We start from the raw sequence: 26,707 nt of genomic DNA, 5'->3' as shown, positions 1-26,707 counted from the left end.
CCCCTGATGTCCCCACGTCCCCATCAAAGTGGATCCTCATGTCGATGTGCTGCACCTGGGGACACCGCTGTCACCTCCCTGTCACCTCTATGGTGTCACCTCCCCTCTGGGTCACCTGTACCCCAATGTCACCCACCCCCATGGTGGTGTCACCTCCCTCCACGGTGTCACTTCCACCTACAGTGTCACCCAAACCAGATGTCACCCAATCTCGATGTCACCTAATCCCACTGTCACCCAACCTCCATGGTGTCACCTCCCCTCTGTGTCGCCTCCCCCCATGGTGTCACCTCCCCCCCAATGTCACCTACCCATGGTGTCACCTCCCCTCTGTGTCACTCCCCAGGTGTCACCTCCCCCCCACTGTCACCCACCCACGCTGTCACCCCCCTCTGTGTCACCCAACCTCAATGTCACCTCCCCCCCAGTGTCACCTGTACCCCAATGTCACCCACCCCCACGGTGTCACCTCCCCCCGCTGTCCCCATGTCCCCATCAAAGCGGATCTTCAGGTCAATGTGCTGCACCTGGGGACACCGCTGTCACCTCCCTGTCACCTCCCCTCTGTGTCACCCAACCCCATGGTGTCACCTCCGCCGCAGTGTCACCTTCACCTACAGTGTCACCCAACCCCAGTGTCACCCAACCCCAATGTCACCCAAGCCCCATGGTGTCACCTCCTCTCTGTGTCACCTCCCCTCTGTGTCACCCAACCCCATGGTGTCACCTCCGCCGCAGTGTCACCTTCACCTACAGTGTCACCCAACCCCAGTGTCACCCAACCCCAATGTCACCCAAGCCCAATGTCACCCAAGCCCCATGGTGTCACCTCCTCTCTGTGTCACCTCTCCTCTGTGTCACCCAACCCGTGTCACCTCCTCCCAGTGTCCCCAGTGTCCCCTCCACGTCCCCACGTTGTCCCCCAATGTCCCCCAATGTCCCTTCGCTGTCCCCTCAATGTCCCCTCAATGTCCCCCCCTGCTGTCCCCATGCTGTCCCCCAATCTCCTCCCCCAATGTCCCCAATGTCCCCTCAATGTCCCCCCAATGCCTCCATTGTCCCCCCAATGTCCCTCGCTGTCCCCCCATTGTCCCCTCAATGTCCCCCCGTTGTCCCCACGCTGTCCCCTCATTGTCCCCCCCACTCCCCCAATGTCCCCCACTGTCCCCTCAATGTCCCCTCACTGTCCCCCCACTGTCCCCGCTTTGTCCCCATGCTGTCTCCCCACTGTCCCTTCAATGTCCCCCAATGTCCCCTCAATGTCCCCATGCTGTTCCCCCAATGTCCCCCCATTCCCCTCCCAATGTCTCCCCAATGTCCCCTCAATGTCCCCCAATGTCCCCAATGTCCCCCCAATGTCCCCTCAATGTCCCCTCAATGTCCCCCCAAAGTCCCCCCATTGTCCCTCCCTCGTCCCCCCCTTGTCTCCCCCCTTGTCCCCTCCTTGTCCCTCCCTTGTCCCATTGTCCCCCCACTGTCCCCCCCCTTGTTCCCTCTTATCCTCCCCTTGTCCCCCCACTGTCCCCCCCTTGTCCCCCCATGTCCCCCCTTTTCCCAACATTGTCCCCATTCTGTCCCCCTGCTGTCCCTCCATTGTCCCCCTGCTGTCCCCCCCATGTCCCCCCTTGCTGTCCCCAAATTGTCCCCCTCTTGTCCCCCCATTGTCTCCCCCTTGTCCCCCACTGCCCCCCATTGTCCCCCCATGTCCCCACTTTTCCCAACGTTGTCCCCATTCTGTCCCCCTGCTGTCCCCCCACTGTCCCCCTCATGCCCCCAAATTGTCTCCCCATTGTCCCCCCCTTGTCCCCCCCTTGTCCCCCCATTTCTGTCCCCCTGCTGTCCCCCTCATGCCCCCAAATTGTCTCCCCATTGTCCCCACCTTGTCCCCCCACTGTCCCCCCATTCTGTCCCCCCGCTGTCCCCCTCATGCCCCCAAATTGTCTCCCCATTGTCCCCCCCTTGTCTCCCCATTGTCCCTCCATTGTCTCCCCATTGTCCCCCCTTGTCCCCCCACTGTCCCCCCATTCTGTCCCCCCACTGTCCCCCTCATGCCCCCAAATTGTCTCCCCATTGTCCCCCCACTGTCCCCCCATTGTCCCCCCATTCTGTCCCCCCACTGTCCCCCCCATGCCCCCAAATTGTCTCCCCATTGTCCCCCCCTTGTCCCCCCACTGTCCCCCCATTCTGTCCCCCCACTGTCCCCCTCATGCCCCCAAATTGTCTCCCCATTGTCCCCCCTTGTCCCCCCACTGTCCCCCCATTCTGTCCCCCTGCTGTCCCCCTCATGCCCCCAAATTGTCTCCCCTTTGTCCCCCCCTTGTCTCCCCATTGTCCCTCCATTGTCTCCCCATTGTCCCCCCCTTGTCCCCCCACTGTCCCCCATTCTGTCCCCCCACTGTCCCCCTCATGCCCCCCAATTGTCTCCCCATTGTCCCCACCTTGTCCGCCCTTGTCTCCCCATGGTCCCCCCCTGTCTCTCCCACTGTCCCCCCCTTGTCCCCCTATTGTCCCCACCTTGTCTCCCCATTGTCTCCCCTTGTCTCCCCACTGTCCCCCCTTGTCTCCCCCACTGTCCCCACCTTGTCCCCACCCGTCCCCACCTTGACGGCCACGGGGTCCCATCCCTGAGCGTGGCTCTGTGCACCTGCGCCAGGCTGGCGGCCGCCATGGGTTCGTACTCAAAGTCCGGAACAGCGCCGACGTGGGGCGGTGGAAATCCTCCAGGAACAGCTCGTCCACCTGGGGACATGGGGACATTGGGGACAGCGTGGGGACATGGGGACATGGGGACATGGGGACATTGGGGACAGCGTGGGGACATGGGGACATGGGGACATTGGGGACAGCGTGGGGACATGGGGACACTGGGGACATGGGGACATTGGGGACAGCGTGGGGACATGGGGACATGGGGACATGGGGACAACATTGGGGACAGCGTGGGGACATGGGGACATGGGGACATGGGGACATTGGGGACATTGGGGACAGCGTGGGGACATGGGGACATGGGGACATTGGGGACAGCGTGGGGACATAGGGACATGGGGACATGGGGACATGGGGACAGCGTGGGGACATGGGGACATGGGGACACTGGGGATATTGGGGACAGCGTGGGGACATGGGGACGTGGGGACATGGGGACATTGGGGACATTGGGGACAGCGTGGGGACATGGGGACATGGGGACATGGGACATGGGGACATGGGGACATTGGGGACAGCGTGGGGACATGGGGACATGGGGACATGGGGACATTGGGGACATTGGGGACATTGGGGACAGCGTGGGACATGGGACATTGGGGACATGGCGACATTGGGGACAGCGTGGGGACATGGGGACATGGGGACAGCGTGGGGACATGGGGACAGTGGGGACAGCGTGGGGACATGGGGACATTGGGGACATGGGGACATTGGGGACAGCGTGGGGACATGGGGACATTGGGGATATGGGGACATTGGGGACAGCGTGGGGACATGGGGACAGTGGGGACATTGGGGACAGCGTGGGGACATGGGGACACTGGGGACATGGGGACATGGGGACATTGGGGACAGCATGGGGACATGGGGACAATGGGGACATGGGGACAGCGTGGAGACATGGGGACAGTGGGGACATTGGGGACAGCGTGGGGACATGAGGACATGGGGACACTGGGGATATTGGGGACAGCGTGGGGACATGGGGACAGTGGGGACAGCGTGGGGACATGGGGACATTGGGGACATGGGGACATTGGGGACAGCGTGGGGACATGGGGACAGTGGGGACATTGGGGACAGCGTGGGGACATGGGGACAATGGGGACATGGGGACAGCGTGGGGACATGGGGACACTGGGGACATGGGGACAGCGTGGGGACATGGGGACAATGGGGACATGGGGACAGCGTGGAGACATGGGGACAGTGGGGACATTGGGGACATCGGGGACAGCGTGGGGACATGGGGACAATGGGGACATGGGGACATTGGGGACAGCGTGGGGACATGGGGACACTGGGGACATGGGGACAGCGTGGGGACATGGGGACGTGGGGACATGGGGACATTGGGGACAGCGTGGGGACGTGGGGACATGGGGACATGGGGACATGGGGACAGCGTGGGGACATGGGGACATGGGGACATTGGGGACATTGGGGACATGGGGACATTGGGGACAGCGTGGGGACATGGGGACATGGGGACATGGGGACATTGGGAACAGCGTGGGGACATGGGGACATGGGGACATGGGAACATTGGGGACAGCGTGGGGACATGGGGACATGGGGACATTGGGGACAGCGTGGGGACATGGGGACATGGGGACATGGGGACATTGGGGACATTGGGGACAGCGTGGGGACATGGGGACACTGGGGACACTGGGGACAGCGTGGGGACAGCATGGGGACATTGGGGACATCGGGGACATGGGGACAGCATGGGGACATGGGGACACTGGGGACATGGGGACATTGGGGACAGCGTGGGGACATGGGGACATGGGGACAGCGTGGGGACATTGGGGACATTGGGGACAGCGTGGGGACATGGGGACATGGGGACATTGGGGACATCGGGGACAGCGTGGGGACATGGGGACACTGGGGACATGGGGACAGCGTGGGGACAGCGTGGGGACATGGAGACAATGGGGACATTGGGGACATCGGGGACAGCGTGGGGACATGGGGACACTGGGGACATGGGGACATCGGGGACAGTATGGGGACAGCATGGGGACATGGGGACACTGGGGACATGGGGACATCGGGGACAGTGTGGGGACATGGGGACATCGGGGACAGCATGGGGACATGGGGACAATGGGGACATTGGGGACAGCGTGGGGACATGGGGACACTGAGAACATGGGGACATCGGGGACAGCGTGGGGACATGGGACAATGGGGACATGGGGACATCGGGGACAGCGTGGGGACGGGGGGACATTGGGGACAGCATGGGGACATTGGGGACACAGGGGACACTGGGGACATTGGGGACAGCGTGGGGACATGGGGACACTGGGGACATGGGGACATCGGGGACAGCGTGGGGACGTGGGACATGGGGACACTGGGGACGTGGGGACATCGGGGACAGCGTGGGGACATGGGGACACTGGGGACATGGGGACATGGGGACGTGGGGACATCGGGGACAGCGTGGGGACATCAGTGACAGCATGGGGATGTGGGGACACTGGGATATGGGGACATGGAGGACATTGGGGACATCATGGGGACACTGCAGCCCCGCTGTCCCCATGTCCCCACGTGTCCCCATCTCCTGTCCCCCCACTGCCCCCCCAGCCCCATATCGACCCCAATGGCTGCCCCCCAAATCCCCCACCCCCCAGGGCCCCCCAGAGCCCCCCCACCTTCCCCCGTTCCCCCCCACACCCCCCAATATCCCCCCATCACCCCCCAATACCCCTCCATATCCCCCCACAACCCCCCATACCCCCCATATCCCCCCCACCCTCCCCCATTCCCCCCCCCACATCCCATTACCCCCCCATACGCGCCCCACAACCACCCCTCCCCTCATATCCCCCCATATCCCCCCCACCTTCCCCCATTCCCCCCCATACCCCCCCCACATCCCATTACCCCCCCATACCCCCCCCCATACTCCTCCATATCCCCCCCTATACCCCTCCATACCTCCCCCACAACCGTTCCTCCCCTCATATCTCCCCCCACCCCCATATCCCCCCATATCCCCCCCACCCTCCCCCATTCCCCCCCATACCCCCCCCACATCCCATTACCCCCCCATACCCACCCCACAACCACCCCTCCCCTCATATCCCCCCATATCCCCCCCACCTTCCCCCATACCCCCCATACCCCCCCCACATCCCATTACCCCCCCATACTCCCCCCACAACCACCCCTTCCCTCATATCCCCCCATATCCCCCCCCACCCTCCCCCATTCCCCCCCATACCCCTCCATATCCCCCTACACCCTTCCATACCCCCCCATACCCCCCCATATCCCCCCATCATCCCCCCACACCCCTCCATATCCCCCTACAGCCCCCAATACCTCCCCCACAACCCCCCCTCCCCTCATATCCCCTCCATATCCCCCCATATCCCCCCCACCCTCCCCCTTTCCCCCCATACCCCTCCATATCCCCCCCCATCCCCCTCCATATCCCCCCCCATCCCCCCCCATATCCCCCCCCCGCCCCCACCTGCTGCAGCCTCTGGGGCAGGGCGCAGTCCTCCAGCCTGCGCAGCACGTTGGGGTACTGGGGGGGCAGGATGTGGCCCATGGCGCACAGCCCCTGGCCCAGCTTCACGTACAGACCGCCGTTCCGCAGCGCCCCCTGCAGGAGACGCTCGGCGCCGCGCTCGTGGCACCGCGCCATGGCCGCCTCGAAGGGCGGGCTGCCCTATGGGAACCCCATAGAGTCCATTGATCCCAAATGGAAACCCCATAGAGTCCCATACAGCCCCACTGATCCCCTATGGGAACCCCACAGAGTCCATTGATCCCCTACGGGAACCCCATAGAGTTCATTGATCCCATTGATCCCATATGGAAACCCCATAGAGTCCATTGATCCCATTGATCCCAAATGGAAACCCCATAGAGTCCCATACAGCCCCACTGACCCCCTATGGGAACCCCACAGAGCCCATTGATCCCAAATGGAAACCCCATAGAGTCCCATACAGCCCCACTGATCCCCTATGGGAACCCCACAGAGCCCATTGATCCCAAATGGAAACCCCATAGAGTCCCATACAGCCCCACTGACCCCCTATGGGAACCCCACAGAGCCCATTGATCCCAAATGGAAACCCCATAGAGTCCCATACAGCCCCACTGATCCCCTATGGGAACCCCACAGAGTCCATTGATCCCATTGATCCCATATGGAAACCCCATAGAGCTCCATACAGCCCCACTGATCCCCTATGGAAACCCCATAGAGTCGGTTGATCCCATTGATCCCATATGGAAACCCCATAGAGTCCATTGATCCCAAATGGAAACACCATAAAGTCCCATACAGCCCCACTGATCCCCTATGGGAACCCCACAGAGTCCATTGATCCCCTACGGGAACCTCATAGAGTCCATTGATCCCATTGATCCCATATGGAAACCCCATAGAGTCCATTGATCCCCTACGGGAACCCCATAGAGTCCCATACAGCCCCACTGACTCCCTATGGAAACCCCATAGAGTCCATTGATCCCATATGGAAACCCCATAGAGTCCACTGATCCCCTATGGAACCCCATAGAGTCCATTGATCCCAAATGGAAACCCCATAGAGTCCCATATAGCCCCACTGATCCCCTATGGGAACCCCACAGAGCCCATTGATCCCATTGATCCCAAATGGAAACCCCATAGAGTCCCATACAGCCCCACTGACCCCCTATGGGAACCCCACAGAGTCCATTGATCCCCTACGGGAACCCCATAGAGTTCATTGATCCCATTGATCCCATATGGAAACCCCACAGAGTCCATTGATCCCATTGATCCCATATGGAAACCCCATAGAGTCCACTGATCCCTTATGGAACCCCATACAGTCCATTGATCCCAAATGGAAACCCCATAGAGTCCCATACAGCCCCACTGATCCCATATGGGAACCCCACTGAGTCCATTGATCCCATTGATCCCATATGGAAACCCCATAGAGCTCCATACAGCCCCATTGATCCCATATGGAAACCCCATAGAGTCCATTGATCCCAAATGGAAACCCCATAGAGTCCCATACAGCCCCACTGACCCCCTATGGGAACCCCACAGAGCCCATTGATCCCAAATGGAAACCCCATAGAGTCCCATACAGCCCCACTGATCCCCTATGGGAACCCCACAGAGTCCATTGATCCCAAATGGAAACCCCATAGAGCTCCATACAGCCCCACTGATCCCCTATGGAAACCCCATAGAGTCCGTTGATCCCATTGATCCCATATGGAAACCCCACAGAGTCCATTGATCCCATTGATCCCAAATGGAAACCCCATAGAGTCCCATACAGCCCCACTGATCCCCTATGGGAACCCCACAGAGTCCATTGATCCCCTACGGGAACCCCATAGAGTCCATTGATCCCATTGATCCCATATGGAAACCCCACAGAGTCCATTGATCCCCTACGGGAACCCCATAGATTCCCATACAGCCCCACTGACTCCCTATGGAAACCCCATAGAGTCCATTGATCCCATATGGAAACCCCATAGAGTCCCACTGATCCCCTATGGGAACCCCACAGAGTCCATTGATCCCATTGATCCCAAATGGAAACCCCATAGAGTCCCATACAGCCCCACTGATCCCCTATGGGAACCCCATAGAGTCCATTGATCCCATATGGAAACCCCATAGAGTCCCACACCCCAATCCCACACCAATCCCATTCAACCCCAATCCACCCCAATCCATCCAAACCCATCCAATCCCACCCTAATCCACCAACCCCAATCCCAACCCACCCAATCCATCCAACCCCAATCCATACCCAACCCCAAACCCAATCCCATCCAACCCAATCCACCCCAATTTCAACCCCAATCCAATCCCCCCAATGCCAACCCAACCCAATCCCACCCAACACCCAATCCCAACCACCACCCAATCCTAACCCAACCCCCCAATCCAACCCACTCCACCAATTCACCAACCATCCAAACCCAATCCCAACCCACCCAATCCCAACCCATCCCAACCCTCCCTAATCCACCCAATCCCATCCAACCCAATCCCAACCCACCCCAATCAAATCCAACCCCCCACTCCAACCCAATCCAATCCACCATCCCACCCAACCCAATCCCAACCCACCCAACCCAATCCACCCAACCCATCCCACCCAATCCATCCAACCCAATCCCAATCCCACCCAATTCACCCAATCCCACTCCACCCCACCAATCCCAACCCACCAACCCAATCCCAACCCAATCCCCCAACCCTACCCCCCCAATCAAAATCCAATCCCCCCCAACTCCAACCCCACCCACCCAATCCACACCCAATCCCACCCAATCCCACCCAATCCCACACCCAACCCCATCCCAATCCACCCCAACCCATCCAACCCCACCCCCCCAACCCCATCCCAACACCCCAACCCCAACCCACAACCCACCATCCCAACCCCCATCCACTCACCCACCAACCCACCTCCAACCCATCCCACCACCTCCAACCCAACCCCCACCCATCCACCAAACCCAATCCAACCCCCCAATCCACCCCAACCCCAATCCAACCCCACCCAATCATCCAACCCCAATCCCAACCCCACCCCAATCCCATCCAAACCCCAATCCCAATCCCACCCAATCCCACTCTAACCCCAATCCTATCCCCACCCAATCCCACCCAACCCAATCTTAATCCCAACCCCAATCCACCCAACCCAACCCCAATCCCAACCCCCCCCAATCCCATCCAACCCCAATCCCACCCCAATCCCACTCTAACCACAATCCACTCCAACCCAATCCACCCCAACCCAATCCAATCCAACCCCAATCCCACTCCAACCCCAATCCCACCCCACCCCAATCCACTCAACCCAATCCCACTCCAACCCCAATCCCACCCCAATCCCAATCCCACCCCAATCCCAATCCCAATCCAACCCCACCTCTCCACACCCCACAGCTCCACATCCTCGGTCCACCAGTAATCCACGGAGATCCCACCTCCAACAGCCAGGGATCTGTGTGGGGCAGGGAGAATTGGGGGCTGCTGCCCCATAACCCCACCCACCTCAACCCCATAACCCAACCCCATACCCACCCAACCAACCCACCATACCCCATAACCCCATACCCCATAACCAACCCCATACCCCATACCCACCTAACCCAAACCCTACCCAACCCCATACCCAACCCCATAACCCATCCCATAACCCCATACCCAACCCCATACCCCATAACCCCACCCCCATACCCATAACCCATACCCAATACCCACTAACCCCATACCCCATACCCAACCCCCAACCCCCCAACCCATAACCCCATACCCCACCCTAACACCCACCCATACCCTACCCTAACCCGTCCACCATAACCCCGATCCCACCCAACCCAATCCTTCCGTACCCATAACCCGCTACCCCATAACCCCCTACCCATACCCATAACCCCATACCCCATAACCCCGTACCCCATACCCATACCCATACCCCATACCCATACCTATAACCCCATACCCCATACCACCCATACCCCATAACCCCTACCCCATACCCTATAACCCCATACCCCATAACCCCATACCCCATAACCCCATACCCCATACCCATAACCCCATACCCATAACCCGTACCCCATACCCATAACCCCATCCCCCGTACCCCATACCCCATACCCCATAACACCCATACCCCATAACCCGTACCCCATAACCCCATACCCATAACCCCATACCCCATACCCATACCCCATAACCCCATACCCATACCCTATAACCCATACCCCATAACCCGTACCCATAACCCCGTACCCCATAACCCCGTACCCCATAACCCCATACCCCATAACCCATACCCCATACCCTATAACCCCATACCCCATAACCGCCTACCCTACCTAACCCATACCCCTACCCATACCCATACCCATAACCCGTACCCCATAACCCTACCCATAACCCACCATAACCCCATACCCATAACCCCATACCCATAACCCCTACCTAACCCCATACCCATAACCCCATACCCAACCCCATACCCCATAACCCCATACCCCATACCCTACCTAACCCCTAACCCCATACCCATACCCATACACCCATACCCCATAACCCCATAACCCCTAACCCATACCCCATACCCCTACCCATACCCCATACCCATAACCCCTACCATAACCCGTATAACCCATACCCCATAACCCTACCCCATACCCTACCCCATACCCCATAACCCAACCTATAACCCCATAACCCCATAACCCCTACCCCATAACCCTACACCCATACCATACCCCATAACCCCATACCCATAACCCCATACCCATAACCCTACCCATACCCAGTACCCTACCTAACCCCTACCTACCCCATACCCCTAACCCCATACCCCATAACCCTACCCATACCCCATAACCCCATACCCCATAACCCGTACCCATAACCCCGTACCCATAACCCCATACCCCATAACCCGTACCCCATACCCCATACCCATACCCCATACCCCATAACCATCCCATACCCATACCCATACCCCATACCCATACCCTATAACCCCATACCCCATAACCCCATACCTACCCATACCCCATAACCCCATACCCCATAACCCCATACCCCATAACCCCATACCCCATAACCCCATACCCCATAACCCCATACCCCATAACCCCATACCCCATGACCCCATACCCCATGACCCCATTCCCTATAACCCCATACCCCATATTCCATACCCCCATAACCCATAACCCCATTCCCTATAACCCCATACCCCATATCCTACAACTCCATACCCAATACCCCCATACCCCATAACCCCATACCCCATTACCCCATACTCCCATAAACCCCATAACTCCCCATGACCCCCGACCACCACCCCCCATGACCTCTGACCCCAATAACCCCCATAACCCCCCATGACCCCACCCCATGACCTCTGACCCTACAAATCCCCTGTGACCTCGACCCCCCATACCCCCCCATAACCCCAAAACTCCCCATAACCCCGACTCCCTACCCCCCCCATGACCCAATAACTCCCCATGACCCCGACCACCCACCCCCCATGACCTCTGACCCCAATAACCCCCATTACCCCCATGACCCCCACCCATGACCTCTGACCCTACAAACCCCTTGACTCCGACCCCCCATACCCCCATAAACCCCATAACCCCATAACCCCCGACTCCCTACCCCCCATGACCCCAATAACTCCCCATGACCCCCGACCACCCCCCCCCATGACCTCTGACCCCAATAACCCCCATGACCCCCATGACCCACCCCATGACCTCTGACCCTACAACCCCCCTCTGACCTCCGACCCCCCATAACCCCCCATAAACCCCATAACCCACTCCCTACCCCCCGACCCATACTCCCCATGACCCCAACACCCCCCATGACCTCTGACCCCAATAACCCCCATGACCCCCCCCCATGACCTCTGACCCTACAACCCCCCTCTGACCTCCGACCCCCCCATAAACCCCATAACCCCATAACCCCCCGACTCCCTACCCCCCATGACCCCAATAACTCCCCATGACCCCCCGACCACCCACCCCCCATGACCTCTGACCCCAATAACCCCCATAACCCCATGACCCCCACCCCATGACCTCTGACCCTACAACCCCCCTCTGACCTCCGCCCCCCATAAACCCCATAACTCCCCATAACCCCCCGACTCCCTACCCCCCCATGACCCCAATAACTCCCCATGACCCCCCCAACCACCCACCCCCCATGACCTCTGACCCCAATAATCCCCCATAACCCCATAACCCCACCCCATGACCTCTGACCCTACAACCCCCCTCTGACCTCCGCCCCCCATAAACCCCATAACTCCCCATAACCCCCCGACTCCCTACCCCCCCATGACCCCAATAACTCCCCATAACCCCCCCGACCACCCACCCCCCCATGACCTCTAACTCCAATAACCCCCCATAACCCCCCATGACCCCCACCCCATGACCTCTGACCCTACAACCCCCCTCTGACCTCCGACCCCCCCATAACCCCCCCATAAACCCCATAACTCCCCATAACCCCCCGACTCCCTACCCCCCCCATGACCCCAATAACCCCCCATGACCCCCACCCCATGACCTCTGACCCTACATCCCCCCTCTGACCTCCGACCTCCCCATATCCCCCCATAAACCCCATAACTCCCCATAACCCCCCGACTCCCTACCCCCCCCATGACCCCAATAACCCCCCATGACCCCCACCCCATGACCTCTGACCCTACATCCCCCCTCTGACCTCCGACCTCCCCATATCCCCCCATAAACCCCATAACACCCCATAACCCCCCGACTCCCTACCCCCCCATGACCCCAATAACCCCCCATGACCCCCACCCCATGTCCTCTGACCCTACAAATCCCCTCTGACCTCCGACCCCCCCATAGCCCCCCAAAAACCCCATAACTCCCCATAACCCCCCCGACTCCCTACCCCCCATGACCCCAATAACCTCCCATGACCTCTGACCCCCAAAACCCCCCATGACCCCCACCCCATGACCTCTGACCCTACAACCCCCCTCTGACCTCCGACCCCCCCATAATCCCCATAACTCCCCATAACCCCCCGACTCCCTACCCCCCCCATGACCCCAATAACTCCCCATGACCCCCCCGACCACCCACCCCCCCATGACCTCTGACCCCAATAACCCCAAATAACCCCCCATGACCCCCACCCCATGACCTCTGACCCTACAAACCCCGTGACTTCCAACCCCCCATATCCTCCCATAAACCCCATAACTCCCCATAACCCCCCCGACTCCCTACCCCCCCCATGACCTCTGACCCCAATAACCCCCCATGACCCCCACCCCATGACCTCTGACCCTACAACCCCCCTCTGACCTCCGACCCCCCCATAAGCCCCCATAAACCCCATAACTCCCCATAACCCCCGACACCCTACCCCCCCCATGACCCCAATAACCCCCCATGACCTCTGACCCCCAAAACCCCCCATGACCCCCACCCCATGACCTCTGACCCTACAAACCCCGTGACCTCCGACCCCCCCATATCCCCCCATAAACCCCATAACCCCCCCGACTCCCTAACCCCCCCATGACCCCAATAACCCCCCATGACCCCCCCCGTCCTCCCCACCCCCCCCGATGACCTCTGACCCCCCCACGCTCCCACCCCCGCCCCCCGGTGACCTTTGACCCCCACCTGGCGAATCGCCCCACCCCCCCCAGCAGAAGCCGCAGCCGCCGCCGCTGGGGGGGGGGCGCACCGAAGTAACAGCAGAAGGGAACGGAGACAAAGACGGCAACAGGGAGCAGCACCGGGAGCCTGCCGACATCCCATAATAGGCGCTCAGGTCCACATCCCATAATGACACCCCATAAGGACGTCCCATAATGAGACCCCATAAGGACGTCCCATAAGGAGACCCCATAAGGATGTCCCATAATGAGACCCCATAAGGACGTCCCATAACGAGACCCCATAAGGACGTCCCATAACGAGACCCCACAGGGACGTCCCATAACGAGACCCCATAAGGACGTCCCATAACGAGACCCCATAAGGACGTCCCATAACGAGACCCCATAAGGACGTCCCATAATGAGACCCCATAAGGACGTCCCATAACGAGACCCCATAAGGACGTCCCATAACGAGACCCCATAAGGATGTTCCATAATGAGACCCCATAAGGATGTTCCATAATGAGACCCCATAAGGACGTCCCATAACGAGACCCCATAAGGACGTCCCATAATGACCCATTAAGGACATCCCATAACAAGACCCCATAAGGACGTCCCATAATGAGACCCCATAAGGACGTCCCATAAGGAGACCCCATAAGGACGTCCCATAATGACCCATTAAGGACATCCCATAACAAGACCCCATAAGGACGTCCCATAATGAGACCCCATAAGGACGTCCCATAAGGAGACCCCATAAGGACGTCCCATAATGACCCATTAAGGACATCCCATAACAAGACCCCATAAGGACGTCCCATAATGAGACCCCATAAGGACATCCCATAAATGAGACCCCACAGGGATGTCCCATAATGACCCCATAAGGATGTTCCATAATGAGACCCCATAAGGACGTCCCATAATGAGACCCCATAAGGATGTTCCATAATGAGACCCCACAGGGACGTCCCATAATGACCCATTAAGGACATCCCATAATGAGACCCCACAGGGACATCCCATAATGAGACCCCATAAGGACATCCCATAAGGAGACCCCATAAGGACATCCCATAACGAGACCCCATAAGGATGTTCCATAACGAGACCCCATAAGGATGTCCCATAACGAGACCCCACAGGGACGTCCCATAACGAGACCCCATAAGGACGTCCCATAACGAGACCCCATAAGGATGTCCCATAACGAGACCCCACAGGGACGTCCCATAACGAGACCCCATAAGGACGTCCCATAATGAGACCCCATAAGGACGTCCCATAACGAGACCCCATAAGGACGTCCCATAACGAGACCCCATAAGGACGTTCCATAATGAGACCCCATAAGGACGTCCCATAACGAGACCCCATAAGGACGTCCCATAATGAGACCCCATAAGGACGTCCCATAACGAGACCCCATAAGGACGTCCCATAACGAGACCCCATAAGGATGTTCCATAACGAGACCCCATAAGGATGTCCCATAATGAGACCCCATAAGGATGTCCCATAACGAGACCCCATAAGGACGTCCCATAATGAGACCCCATAAGGACGTCCCATAACGAGACCCCACAGGGACGTCCCATAATCAGACCCCATAAGGACGTCCCATAACGAGACCCCATAAGGATGTCCCATAACGAGACCCCACAGGGACGTCCCATAACGAGACCCCATAAGGACGTCCCATAACGAGACCCCACACGGATGTCCCATAACGAGACCCCATAAGGACGTCCCATAACGAGACCCCACAGGGACGTCCCATAATGAGGCCCCACAGGGACGTCCCATAACGAGACCCCACAGGGACGTCCCATAACGAGACCCCGCAGGGACGTCCCATAATGGCCCCATAAGTGATCCCATAACCCCATTTGTGACCCCATAACCCCATAAATGACCCCTTAACCCCATAACCCCGTAACTGCCCCATAACCCCATAACCCCAGTCATGACCCCATAACCCCACATGTGGCCCCACAACCCCACAACCCCATAACCCCACACATGACCCTATAACCCAACGTGTGACCCCACAACCCCATAACCAAACCCATAACCCCGTAAGTGACTCCATAGCCCCATAAGTCACCCCATACGTGACCCCTATAACCGCATGTGTGACCCCATAGCCCTATAACCCCATGTGTGACCCCATTACCCCACACGTGACACCATTACCCCACATGTGACCCCATACATGACCCCATAACCCCATGACCCCATAACCCCAGTCGTGACCCCATACGTGACCCCATAACACCATATGCGACCCCATAATCCTATACATGACCCCATAATCCCATATGGCACCCCATAACCCCATACGGCACCCCATAACCCCACACGTGACCCTATAACCCCAAAACCCCACACGTGAACCCATAACCCCATAAGGGACCCCATGACCCACGTGTGACCCCATACATGACCCTATAACCCCATATGCGACCCCATAATCCCATGCATGACCCCATAACCCCAAAACCCCACACGTGACCCCATAACCCCATAAGGGACCCCATGACCCACGTGTGACCCCATACATGACCCAATAACCCCATATGCAACCCCATAACCCCATGCATGACCCCATAACCCCAAAACCCCACACGTGACTCCATAACCCCACACGTGACCCCATAACCCCACAACCGCACACGTGACCCCATAACCCCAAATCCCACATGTGACCCCATAACCCCATAAGGGACCCCATGACCCACGTCTGACCCCATACATGACCCTACAACCCCATATGCGACCCCATAACCCCACACGTGACCCCATAACCCCAAAACCCCACACGTGACCCTATAACCCCAAATCCCACACGTGACCCCATAACCCCACACGTGACCCCATGATCCATGTGTGACCCCATACATGACCCTATAACCCTACACGTGACCCCATAACCCCACACGTGACCCCATAACCCCATAAGAGACCCCATGACCCACGTGTGACCCCATACAAGACCCTATAACCCCATATGCGACCCCATAACCCCATGCATGACCCCATAACTCCACACGTGACCCCATACATGACCCTATAACCCCATATGCGACCCCATAACCCCATGCATGACCCCATAACCCCACAACCCCACACATGACCCCATAACCCCAAATCCCACACGTGACCCCATAACCCCATAAGAGACCCCATGACCCACGTGTGACCCCATACATGACCCTATAACCCCATATGCGACCCCATAACCCCACACGTGACCCCATAACGCGAAAACCCCACACGTGACCCCATAACCCCATAAGGGACCCCATGACCCACGTGTGACCCCATACATGACCCAATAACCCCATATGCGACCCCATAACCCCATATGCGACCCCATAACCCCATATGCGACCCCATAACCCCAAAACCCCACACGTGACCCCATAACCCCATAAGGGATCCCATGACCCACGTGTGACCCCATAACCCCACACGTGACCCCATACAAGACCCTATAACCCCATATACGACCCCATAACCCCACACGTGACCCCATAACCCCATAACCCCATGCATGACCCCATAACCCCACAACCCCACACGTGGCCCCATAACCCCACACATGACCCCATAACCCACGTGTGACCCCATACAAGACCCTATAACCCCATATGCGACCCCATAACCCCACACATGACCCCATAACCCACGTGTGACCCCATACAAGACCCTATAACCCCATATGCGACCCCATAACCCCACACGTGACCCCATAACCCCAAAACCCCACACGTGACCCCATAACCCCAAAACCCCACACGTGACCCATAACCCCATAAGAGACCCCATGACCCACGTGTGACCCCATACATGACCCCATAACCCCATATGCAACCCCATAAGGGACCCCATGACCCACGTGTGACCCCATACATGACCCCAAAACCCCATATGCGACCCCATAACCCCACACGTGACCCCATAACCCCACACGTGACCCCATACATGACCCCATAACCCCATAACCCCATAAGGGACCCCATGACCCACGTGTGACCCCATATGTGACCCTATAACCCCATATGCGACCCCATAACCCCATATGCGACCCCATAACCCCATAAGGGACCCCATGACCCACGTGTGACCCCATACATGACCCCAAAACCCCATATGCGACCCCATAACCCCACACGTGACCCCATACAAGACCCTATAACCCCATATGCGACCCCATAACCCCACACGTGACCCCATAACCCCAAAACCCCACACGTGACCCCATAACCCCAAAACCCCACACGTGACCCCATAACCCCATAAGGGACCCCATGACCCATGTGTGACCCCATACATGACCCCATAACCCCATATGCGACCCCATAAGGGACCCCATGACCCACGTGTGACCCCATATGTGACCCTATAACCCCATATGCGACCCCATAACCCCATAAGGGACCCCATGACCCACGTGTGACCCCATACATGACCCCATAACCCCATATGCGACCCCATAACCCCACACGTGACCCCATAACCCCACACGTGACCCCATACAAGACCCTATAACCCCATATGCGACCCCATAACCCCACACGTGACCCCATAACCCCACAACCCCACACGTGACCCCATAACCCCATAACCCCACACGTGACCCCATAACCCCACAACCCCACACGTGACCCCATGACCCCACATGTGACCCCATACATGACCCTATAACCCCATACATGACCCTATAACCCCACACATGACCCCATAACCCACGTGTGACCCCATAAGGGACCCGATAACCCCATATGCGACCCCATAACCCCATAAGGGACCCCATAACCCCAAAACCCCACACGTGACCCCATAGGTGACCCCATAACCCCACACGTGACCCCATACAAGACCCTATAACCCCATATGCGACCCCATAACCCCACACGTGACCCCATAACCTCAAAACCCCACACGTGACCCATAACCCCATAAGGGACCCCATGACCCACGTGTGACCCCATACATGACCCATAACCCCATATGCGACCCCATAACCCATAAGGGACCCCATGACCCACGTGTGACCCCATACATGACCCCATAACCCCATATGCGACCCCATAACCCCATATGCGACCCCATAACCCCAAAACCCCACACGTGACCCCATAACCCCACACGTGACCCCATAACCCCACACGTGACCCCATACAAGACCCTAAAACCCCATATACGACCCCATAACCCCACACGTGACCCCATACAAGACCCTATAACCCCATATACGAACCCATAACCCCACACGTGACCCCATAACCCCACAACCCCACACGTGACCCCATAACCCCATAAGGGACCCCATGACCCCCGTGTGACCCCATACATGACCCTATAAACCCATATGCGACCCCATAACCCCATGCATGACCCCATAACTCCACACGTGACCCCATACATGACCCTATAACCCCATATGCGACCCCATAACCCCATGCATGACCCCATAACTCCACACGTGACCCCATACATGACCCTATAACCCCATATGCGACCCCATAACCCCATGCATGACCCCATAACCCCACAACCCCACACATGACCCCATAACCCCAAATCCCACACGTGACCCCATAACCCCATAAGAGACCCCATGACCCACGTGTGACCCCATACATGACCCTATAACCCCATATGCGACCCCATAACCCCACACGTGACCCCATAACGCGAAAACCCCACACGTGACCCCATAACCCCATAAGGGACCCCATGACCCACGTGTGACCCCATACATGACCCAATAACCCCATATGCGACCCCATAACCCCATATGCGACCCCATAACCCCATATGCGACCCCATAACCCCAAAACCCCACACGTGACCCCATAACCCCATAAGGGATCCCATGACCCACGTGTGACCCCATAACCCCACACGTGACCCCATACAAGACCCTATAACCCCATATACGACCCCATAACCCCACACGTGACCCCATAACCCCATAACCCCATGCATGACCCCATAACCCCACAACCCCACACGTGGCCCCATAACCCCACACATGACCCCATAACCCACGTGTGACCCCATACAAGACCCTATAACCCCATATGCGACCCCATAACCCCACACATGACCCCATAACCCACGTGTGACCCCATACAAGACCCTATAACCCCATATGCGACCCCATAACCCCACACGTGACCCCATAACCCCAAAACCCCACACGTGACCCCATAACCCCAAAACCCCACACGTGACCCATAACCCCATAAGAGACCCCATGACCCACGTGTGACCCCATACATGACCCCATAACCCCATATGCAACCCCATAAGGGACCCCATGACCCACGTGTGACCCCATACATGACCCCAAAACCCCATATGCGACCCCATAACCCCACACGTGACCCCATAACCCCACACGTGACCCCATACATGACCCCATAACCCCATAACCCCATAAGGGACCCCATGACCCACGTGTGACCCCATATGTGACCCTATAACCCCATATGCGACCCCATAACCCCATATGCGACCCCATAACCCCATAAGGGACCCCATGACCCACGTGTGACCCCATACATGACCCCAAAACCCCATATGCGACCCCATAACCCCACACGTGACCCCATACAAGACCCTATAACCCCATATGCGACCCCATAACCCCACACGTGACCCCATACAAGACCCTATAACCCCATATGCGACCCCATAACCCCACACGTGACCCCATACAAGACCCTATAACCCCATATGCGACCCCATAACCCCACACGTGACCCCATAACCCCAAAACCCCACACGTGACCCCATAACCCCATAAGGGACCCCATGACCCACGTGTGACCCCATACATGACCCCATAACCCCATATGCGACCCCATAAGGGACCCCATGACCCACGTGTGACCCCATATGTGACCCTATAACCCCATATGCGACCCCATAACCCCATAAGGGACCCCATGACCCACGTGTGACCCCATACATGACCCCATAACCCCATATGCGACCCCATAACCCCACACGTGACCCCATAACCCCACACGTGACCCCATACAAGACCCTATAACCCCATATACGACCCCATAACCCCACACGTGACCCCATAACCCCAAATCCCACACGTGACCCCATAACCCCATAGGAGACCCCATGACCCACGTGTGACCCCATACATGACCCATAACCCCATATGCGACCCCATAACCCTACACGTGACCCCAAAACCCCATAGGAGACCCCATGACCCACGTGTGACCCCATACATGACCCCATAACCCCACACGTGACCCCAAAACCCCATAGGAGACCCCATGACCCATATGTGACCCCATACATGACCCCATAACCCTACACGTGACCCCAAAACCGCCCCCATATCCCCACAACCCCACGTGACCCCACAACCCCACGTGACCCCCTCACGTGACCCCCCACACCCACGTGACCCCGCCCCCCCCCATACTCTCACCTGGCGCTCACCCCGCACTTCCGGGCCGTTTGGGGGCGGAACCGCAGCACCTGTGGGGGAGGGGCGGCAGTGGGGCACAGCGGGACCCGTATGGGAACCAGAGCTGCCCCACAGCTGCCCCACGGCTGCCCTATAGCTGCCCTATAGCTGCCCCATGGCTGCCCCATGGCTGCCCCATGGCTGCCCTATAGCTGCCCCATGGCTGCCCCATGGCTGCCCCACGGCTGCCCTATAGCTGCCCCACGGCTGCCCTATAGCTGCCCCACAGCTGCCCCATGGCTGCCCTATAGCTGTCCTATGGCTGCCCCATGGCTGCCCCATGGCTGCCCTATAGCTGTCCTATGGCTGCCCCATAGCTGCCCCATGGCTGCCCCATGGCTGCCCCACGGCTGCCCCATGGCTGCCCCATGGCTGTCCTATGGCTGCCCCATGGCTGCCCCATGGCTGCCCTATAGCTGTCCTATAGCTGTCCTATAGCTGTCCTATGGCTGCCCCATGGCTGCCCTATAGCTGCCCCATGGCTGCCCCATGGCTGCCCCATGGCTGCCCTATAGCTGCCCCATGGCTGTCTTATAGCTGCCCTATAGCTGCCCCATGGCTGTCTTATAGCTGCCCCACGGCTGCCCCATGGCTGCCCTATAGCTGCCCTATAGCTGCCCCATGGCTGTCTTATAGCTGCCCCACGGCTGCCCCATGGCTGCCCTATAGCTGCCCTATAGCTGCCCCATGGCTGCCCCACGGCTGCCCCATGGCGGCCCCATGGCTGTCCTATAGCTGCCCCACGGCTGCCCAATGGCTGTCCTATAGCTGCCCCATGGCTGCCCCATGGCTGCCCCACGGCTGCCCCACGGCTGCCCTATAGCTGCCCCATGGCTGCCCTATAGCTGCCCTATAGCTGCCCCATGGCTGTCTTATAGCTGCCCCACGGCTGCCCCATGGCTGCCCCATGGCTGCCCCATGGCTGTCTTATAGCTGCCCTATAGCTGCCCCATGGCTGTCTTATAGCTGCCCTATAGCTGCCCCATGGCTGCCCTATAGCTGCCCCATGGCTGCCCCATGGCTGCCCTATAGCTGCCCCACGGCTGCCCCATGGCTGCCCTATAGCTGCCCTATAGCTGCCCCATGGCTGTCTTATAGCTGCCCCACGGCTGCCCCATGGCTGTCCTATAGCTGCCCCACGGCTGCCCCATGGCTGTCCTATAGCTGCCCCATGGCTGCCCCATGGCTGTCCCACACCTGCCCCATGGCTGCCGTAGAGCTGCCCCACGGCTGCCCCATGGCTGCCCTATAGCTGCCCCACGGCTGCCCCATGGCTGCCCCATGGCTGCCCCACGGCTGCCCTATAGCTGCCCCATAGCTGCCCCACGGCTGCCCCATAGAAGGCCCATAGGTGGTCCACAGCTGCCCCATAACTGCCCCAAAGCCGCCCCATAACTGCCCCATAACTGCCCCACAGCTGCCCTATAACTGCCCCACAGCTGCCCCATAACTGCCCTTTTACTGCCCCACAGCTGCCCCATAGCTGCCCTTTTACTGCCCCACAGCTGCCCCATAGCAGCCCCATAGCTGCCTCACAGTGGGACCCACAGCTGCCCCACAGCCAGCCCTAAAAGCAGCCCCACAGCTGCCCCATAGCCAGCCCTATTGCCTCACCCCATAGCAAAATGCCCCACAACCACCCCAGAGCGACCCCCACAGCGCTGCCCCATAGCCAGCCCCATAGCTGCCCCATAGCCAGCCCTATAGGAACCCCGTAGCTGCCTCATAACCAGCCCTATTGCCCCGCCCCATAGCAAACTCTGCCCCACAGCTGCCCCAAACCACCCCATAGCGACCCCCACAGCTCTGCCCCATAGCAAACCCCACAACTTTCCCACAGCCAGCCCTATAGGCAGCCCCACAGCTGCCCCATAACCAGCCCTATTGCCCCACCCCATAGCAAACCAAGCCCTATAGCTGCCCCACAACACTACCCCATAGCAGCTCCCACAGCTGCCCCATAGCCAGCCCTGTTGCCCTGCCCCATAGCAAACCCTACAACTGCCCTATAGGCAGCCCCATAGCTGCCCCATAGCCAGCCAGCCCTATTGCCCACCCCATAGCAAACCAAGCCCTATAGCCGCCCCTATAACTGCCCCATAGCAAACCCCACAACCCCATAGCCAGCCCTATAGGCAGCCCCATAGCTGCCCTAGAGTCCTGCCCCATAGCAAACCAAGCCCTATAGCCATCCCATAACTGCCCCATAGCAACCCCCACAGCTCTGCCCCATAGCAAACCCCACAACTTTCCCACAACCAGCCCAACAGGCAGCCCCACAGCTGCCCCATAACCAGCCCTATTACCTCGCCCCATAGCAAACTGCCCCACAGCCACCCCATAACAACCGACCAGCTCTGCCCCATAGCAAATCCCACAACTGCCCCATAGCCAGCCCTACAGGCAGCCCCACAGCTGCCCCATAACCAGCCCTATTGCCCCACCCCATAGCAAACCAAGCCCTATAGCCGCCCCTATAACTGCCCCATAGCAAACCCCACAGCTGCCCCACAACCAGCCCTATTGCCCCACCCCATAGCAAACCAAGCCCTATAGCTGCCCCACAACACTACCCCATAGCGGCCCCCACAGCTGCCCCATAGTCAGCCCTGTTGCCCTGCCCCATAGCAAACCCTACAACTGCCCTATAGGCAGCCCCATAGCTGCCCCATAGCCAGCCAGCCCTATTGCCCACCCCATAGCAAACCAAGCCCTATAGCCGCCCCATTACTGCCCCATAGCAAACCCCACAACCCCATAGCCAGCCCTATAGGGAGCCCCATAGCTGCCCCATAACCAGCCCCAGAGTCCTGCCCCATAGCAAACCAAGCCCTATAGCCATCCCATAACTGCCCCATAGCAACCCCCACAGCTCTGCCCCATAGCAAACCCCACAACTTTCCCACAGCCAGCCCTATAGGCAGCCCCACAGCTGCCCCATGACCAGCCCTATTACCTCGCCCCATAGCAAACTGCCCCACAGCCACCCCATAACAACCGACCAGCTCTGCCCCATAGCAAATCCCACAACTGCCCCATAGCAAACTGCCCTACAGGCAGCCCCACAGCTGCCCCATAACCAGCCCTATTGCCCACCCCATAGCAAACCAAGCCCTATAGCCGCCCCTATTACTGCCCCATAGCAAACCCCACAGCTCTGCCCTATGGCCACCCCATAACTGCCCCATAGCAAACCCTACAACTGCCCCACAGCCAGCCCTATAGGCAGCCCCACAGCTGCCCCATAACCAGCCCTATTGCCCACCCCATAGCAAACCAAGCCCTATAGCCGCCCCTATTACTGCCCCATAGCAAACCCCACAACCCCATAGCCAGCCCTATAGGGAGCCCCACAGCTGCCCCATAACCAGCCCCAGAGTCCTGCCCCATAGCAAACCAAGCCCTATAGCCATCCCATAACTGCCCCATAGCAAACCCCACAACTTTCCCACAGCCAGCCCTACAGGCAGCCCCACAGCTGCCCCATAACCAGCCCTATTACCTCGCCCCATAGCAAACTGCCCCACAGCCACCCCATAACAACCGACCAGCTCTGCCCCATAGCAAATCCCACAACTGCCCCATAGCCAGCCCTACAGGCAGCCCCACAGCTGCCCCATAACCAGCCCTATTGCCCCACCCCATAGCAAACCAAGCCCTATAGCCGCCCCTATAACTGCCCCATAGCAAACCCCACAGCTGCCCCACAACCAGCCCTATTGCCCCACCCCATAGCAAACCAAGCCCTATAGCTGCCCCACAACACTACCCCATAGCGGCCCCCACAGCTGCCCCATAGTCAGCCCTGTTGCCCTGCCCCATAGCAAACCCTACAACTGCCCTATAGGCAGCCCCATAGCTGCCCCATAGCCAGCCAGCCCTATTGCCCACCCCATAGCAAACCAAGCCCTATAGCCGCCCCTATAACTGCCCCATAGCAAACCCCACAACCCCATAGCCAGCCCTATAGGGAGCCCCATAGCTGCCCTAGAGTCCTGCCCCATAGCAAACCAAGCCCTATAGCCATCCCATAACTGCCCCATAGCAACCCTCACAGCTCTGCCCCATAGAAAACCCTACAACTACCCCATAGCCAGCCCTATAGGCAGCCCCATAGCTGCCCCATAACCAGCCCTATTACCTCGCCCCATAGCAAACTGCCCCACAGCCACCCCATAACAACCGACCAGCTCTGCCCCATAGCAAACCCCACAGCTCTGCCCCATAGCAAACCCCACAGTTCCACAGCCAGCCCTATAGGGAGCCCCATAGCTGCCCCATAACCTACCCTAAAGTTCCTCCCCATAGCAAACTCAGCCCCACAGCTCTGCCCCACAGCAAACCCCACAACAGCTCCATAGCCAGCCCTATAGGCAGCCCCATAGCTGCCCCATAACCAGCCCTAGAGTCCTGCCCCATAGCAAACCAAGCCCTATAGCCATCCCATAACTGCCCCATAGCAAACCCCACAGCTGCCCCATAACCAGCCCTACAGGCAGCCCCATAGCTGCCCCATAACCAGCCCTAGAGTCCTGCCCCATAGCAAACAGCCCCATAGCCACCCGCACTGCTCTGCCCTATAGCAAACCCCACAAAACCCCACAGCCAGCCCTACAGGCTGCCCCACAACCAGCCCCACAGCCCCGCCCCATCGCAACCTGCCCCACGGCCGCCCCATATCACGACCCCGCGGTGACCCCTGGGGGCAGTTTGGGGCTTTACGGGGGGGGTTCGGGGACTTCCGGAAGGGTTCGGGGATTTCCGGGGGGGGGTCGGGGATTTCCGGTGGGACTCGGGGGGTTTCCGGGGGGTTTCCGCGGGGTTTCGGGGGTCCCCGCTCCGCGCTCACCGCCGCGCGCTGCCCCATGGCTTCCCGTAGCTCCGCCCCCCGCGCCCTCCCATTGGTCGGCGCGGCGCGAGGCCCCGCCCCCCAGCCGCGAGCGGGCCGAGCGCGGATCGGAGGGACGAAGAAGAGGTTCCGCCCCTTTCGCAGCGGATTGGACGGGGCGGACGGGAGGGGGCGTGGCGACAAACCCCGCCCCTTTCGGCTCCCGCCGCGCGCTCCGATTGGCTGCGGGAGAGAGTGGGCCGACGGGGCGGGGTCGGGGCGCTAGGCCGCGCCTCCATTAGGAACCACGTGACCAGGGGACTCCGCAGTGTCGCCGCGGGGTCACCTCCGGTCATAGAGCGACGACGGGGGGGGGAGGGGGGGGATCAGAATCCCAAAGTTCTGTAAAAATTGGGCGAAAGTTCGGGAGAAAACAAACGGAGCCGC

At 59.2% G+C, this 26,707-nt stretch overlaps 1 protein-coding gene across 1 annotated transcript in view; it reads right to left on the bottom strand.

Annotated features, from left to right (window-relative positions):
• The window catches only part of ADCK5 (aarF domain containing kinase 5), a 54,141-nt gene extending 27,763 nt beyond the window's left edge, over positions 1 to 26,378 (bottom strand). Inside the window, 8 exon segments of the mRNA XM_085215041.1 lie at positions 2,601 to 2,614; positions 2,617 to 2,688; positions 2,691 to 2,739; positions 6,209 to 6,404; positions 9,651 to 9,725; positions 13,936 to 14,058; positions 21,394 to 21,443; positions 26,282 to 26,378. Coding sequence (XP_085071167.1) covers positions 2,601 to 2,614; positions 2,617 to 2,688; positions 2,691 to 2,739; positions 6,209 to 6,404; positions 9,651 to 9,725; positions 13,936 to 14,058; positions 21,394 to 21,443; positions 26,282 to 26,299 — 597 coding nt within the window. The 5' untranslated portion in view covers positions 26,300 to 26,378.
• Positions 26,379 to 26,707: the final 329 nt, after the last annotated feature.

The sequence above is a fragment of the Meleagris gallopavo genome, unplaced genomic scaffold (assembly GCF_905368555.1).
Source record: "Meleagris gallopavo unplaced genomic scaffold, MGAL_WU_HG_1.1 scaffold_1, whole genome shotgun sequence".
Lineage (NCBI taxonomy): Eukaryota > Metazoa > Chordata > Aves > Galliformes > Phasianidae > Meleagris > Meleagris gallopavo.
The sequence above is the reverse complement of the archived record's forward strand: the minus strand, read 5'-3'. Positions and strand labels throughout refer to the sequence as shown.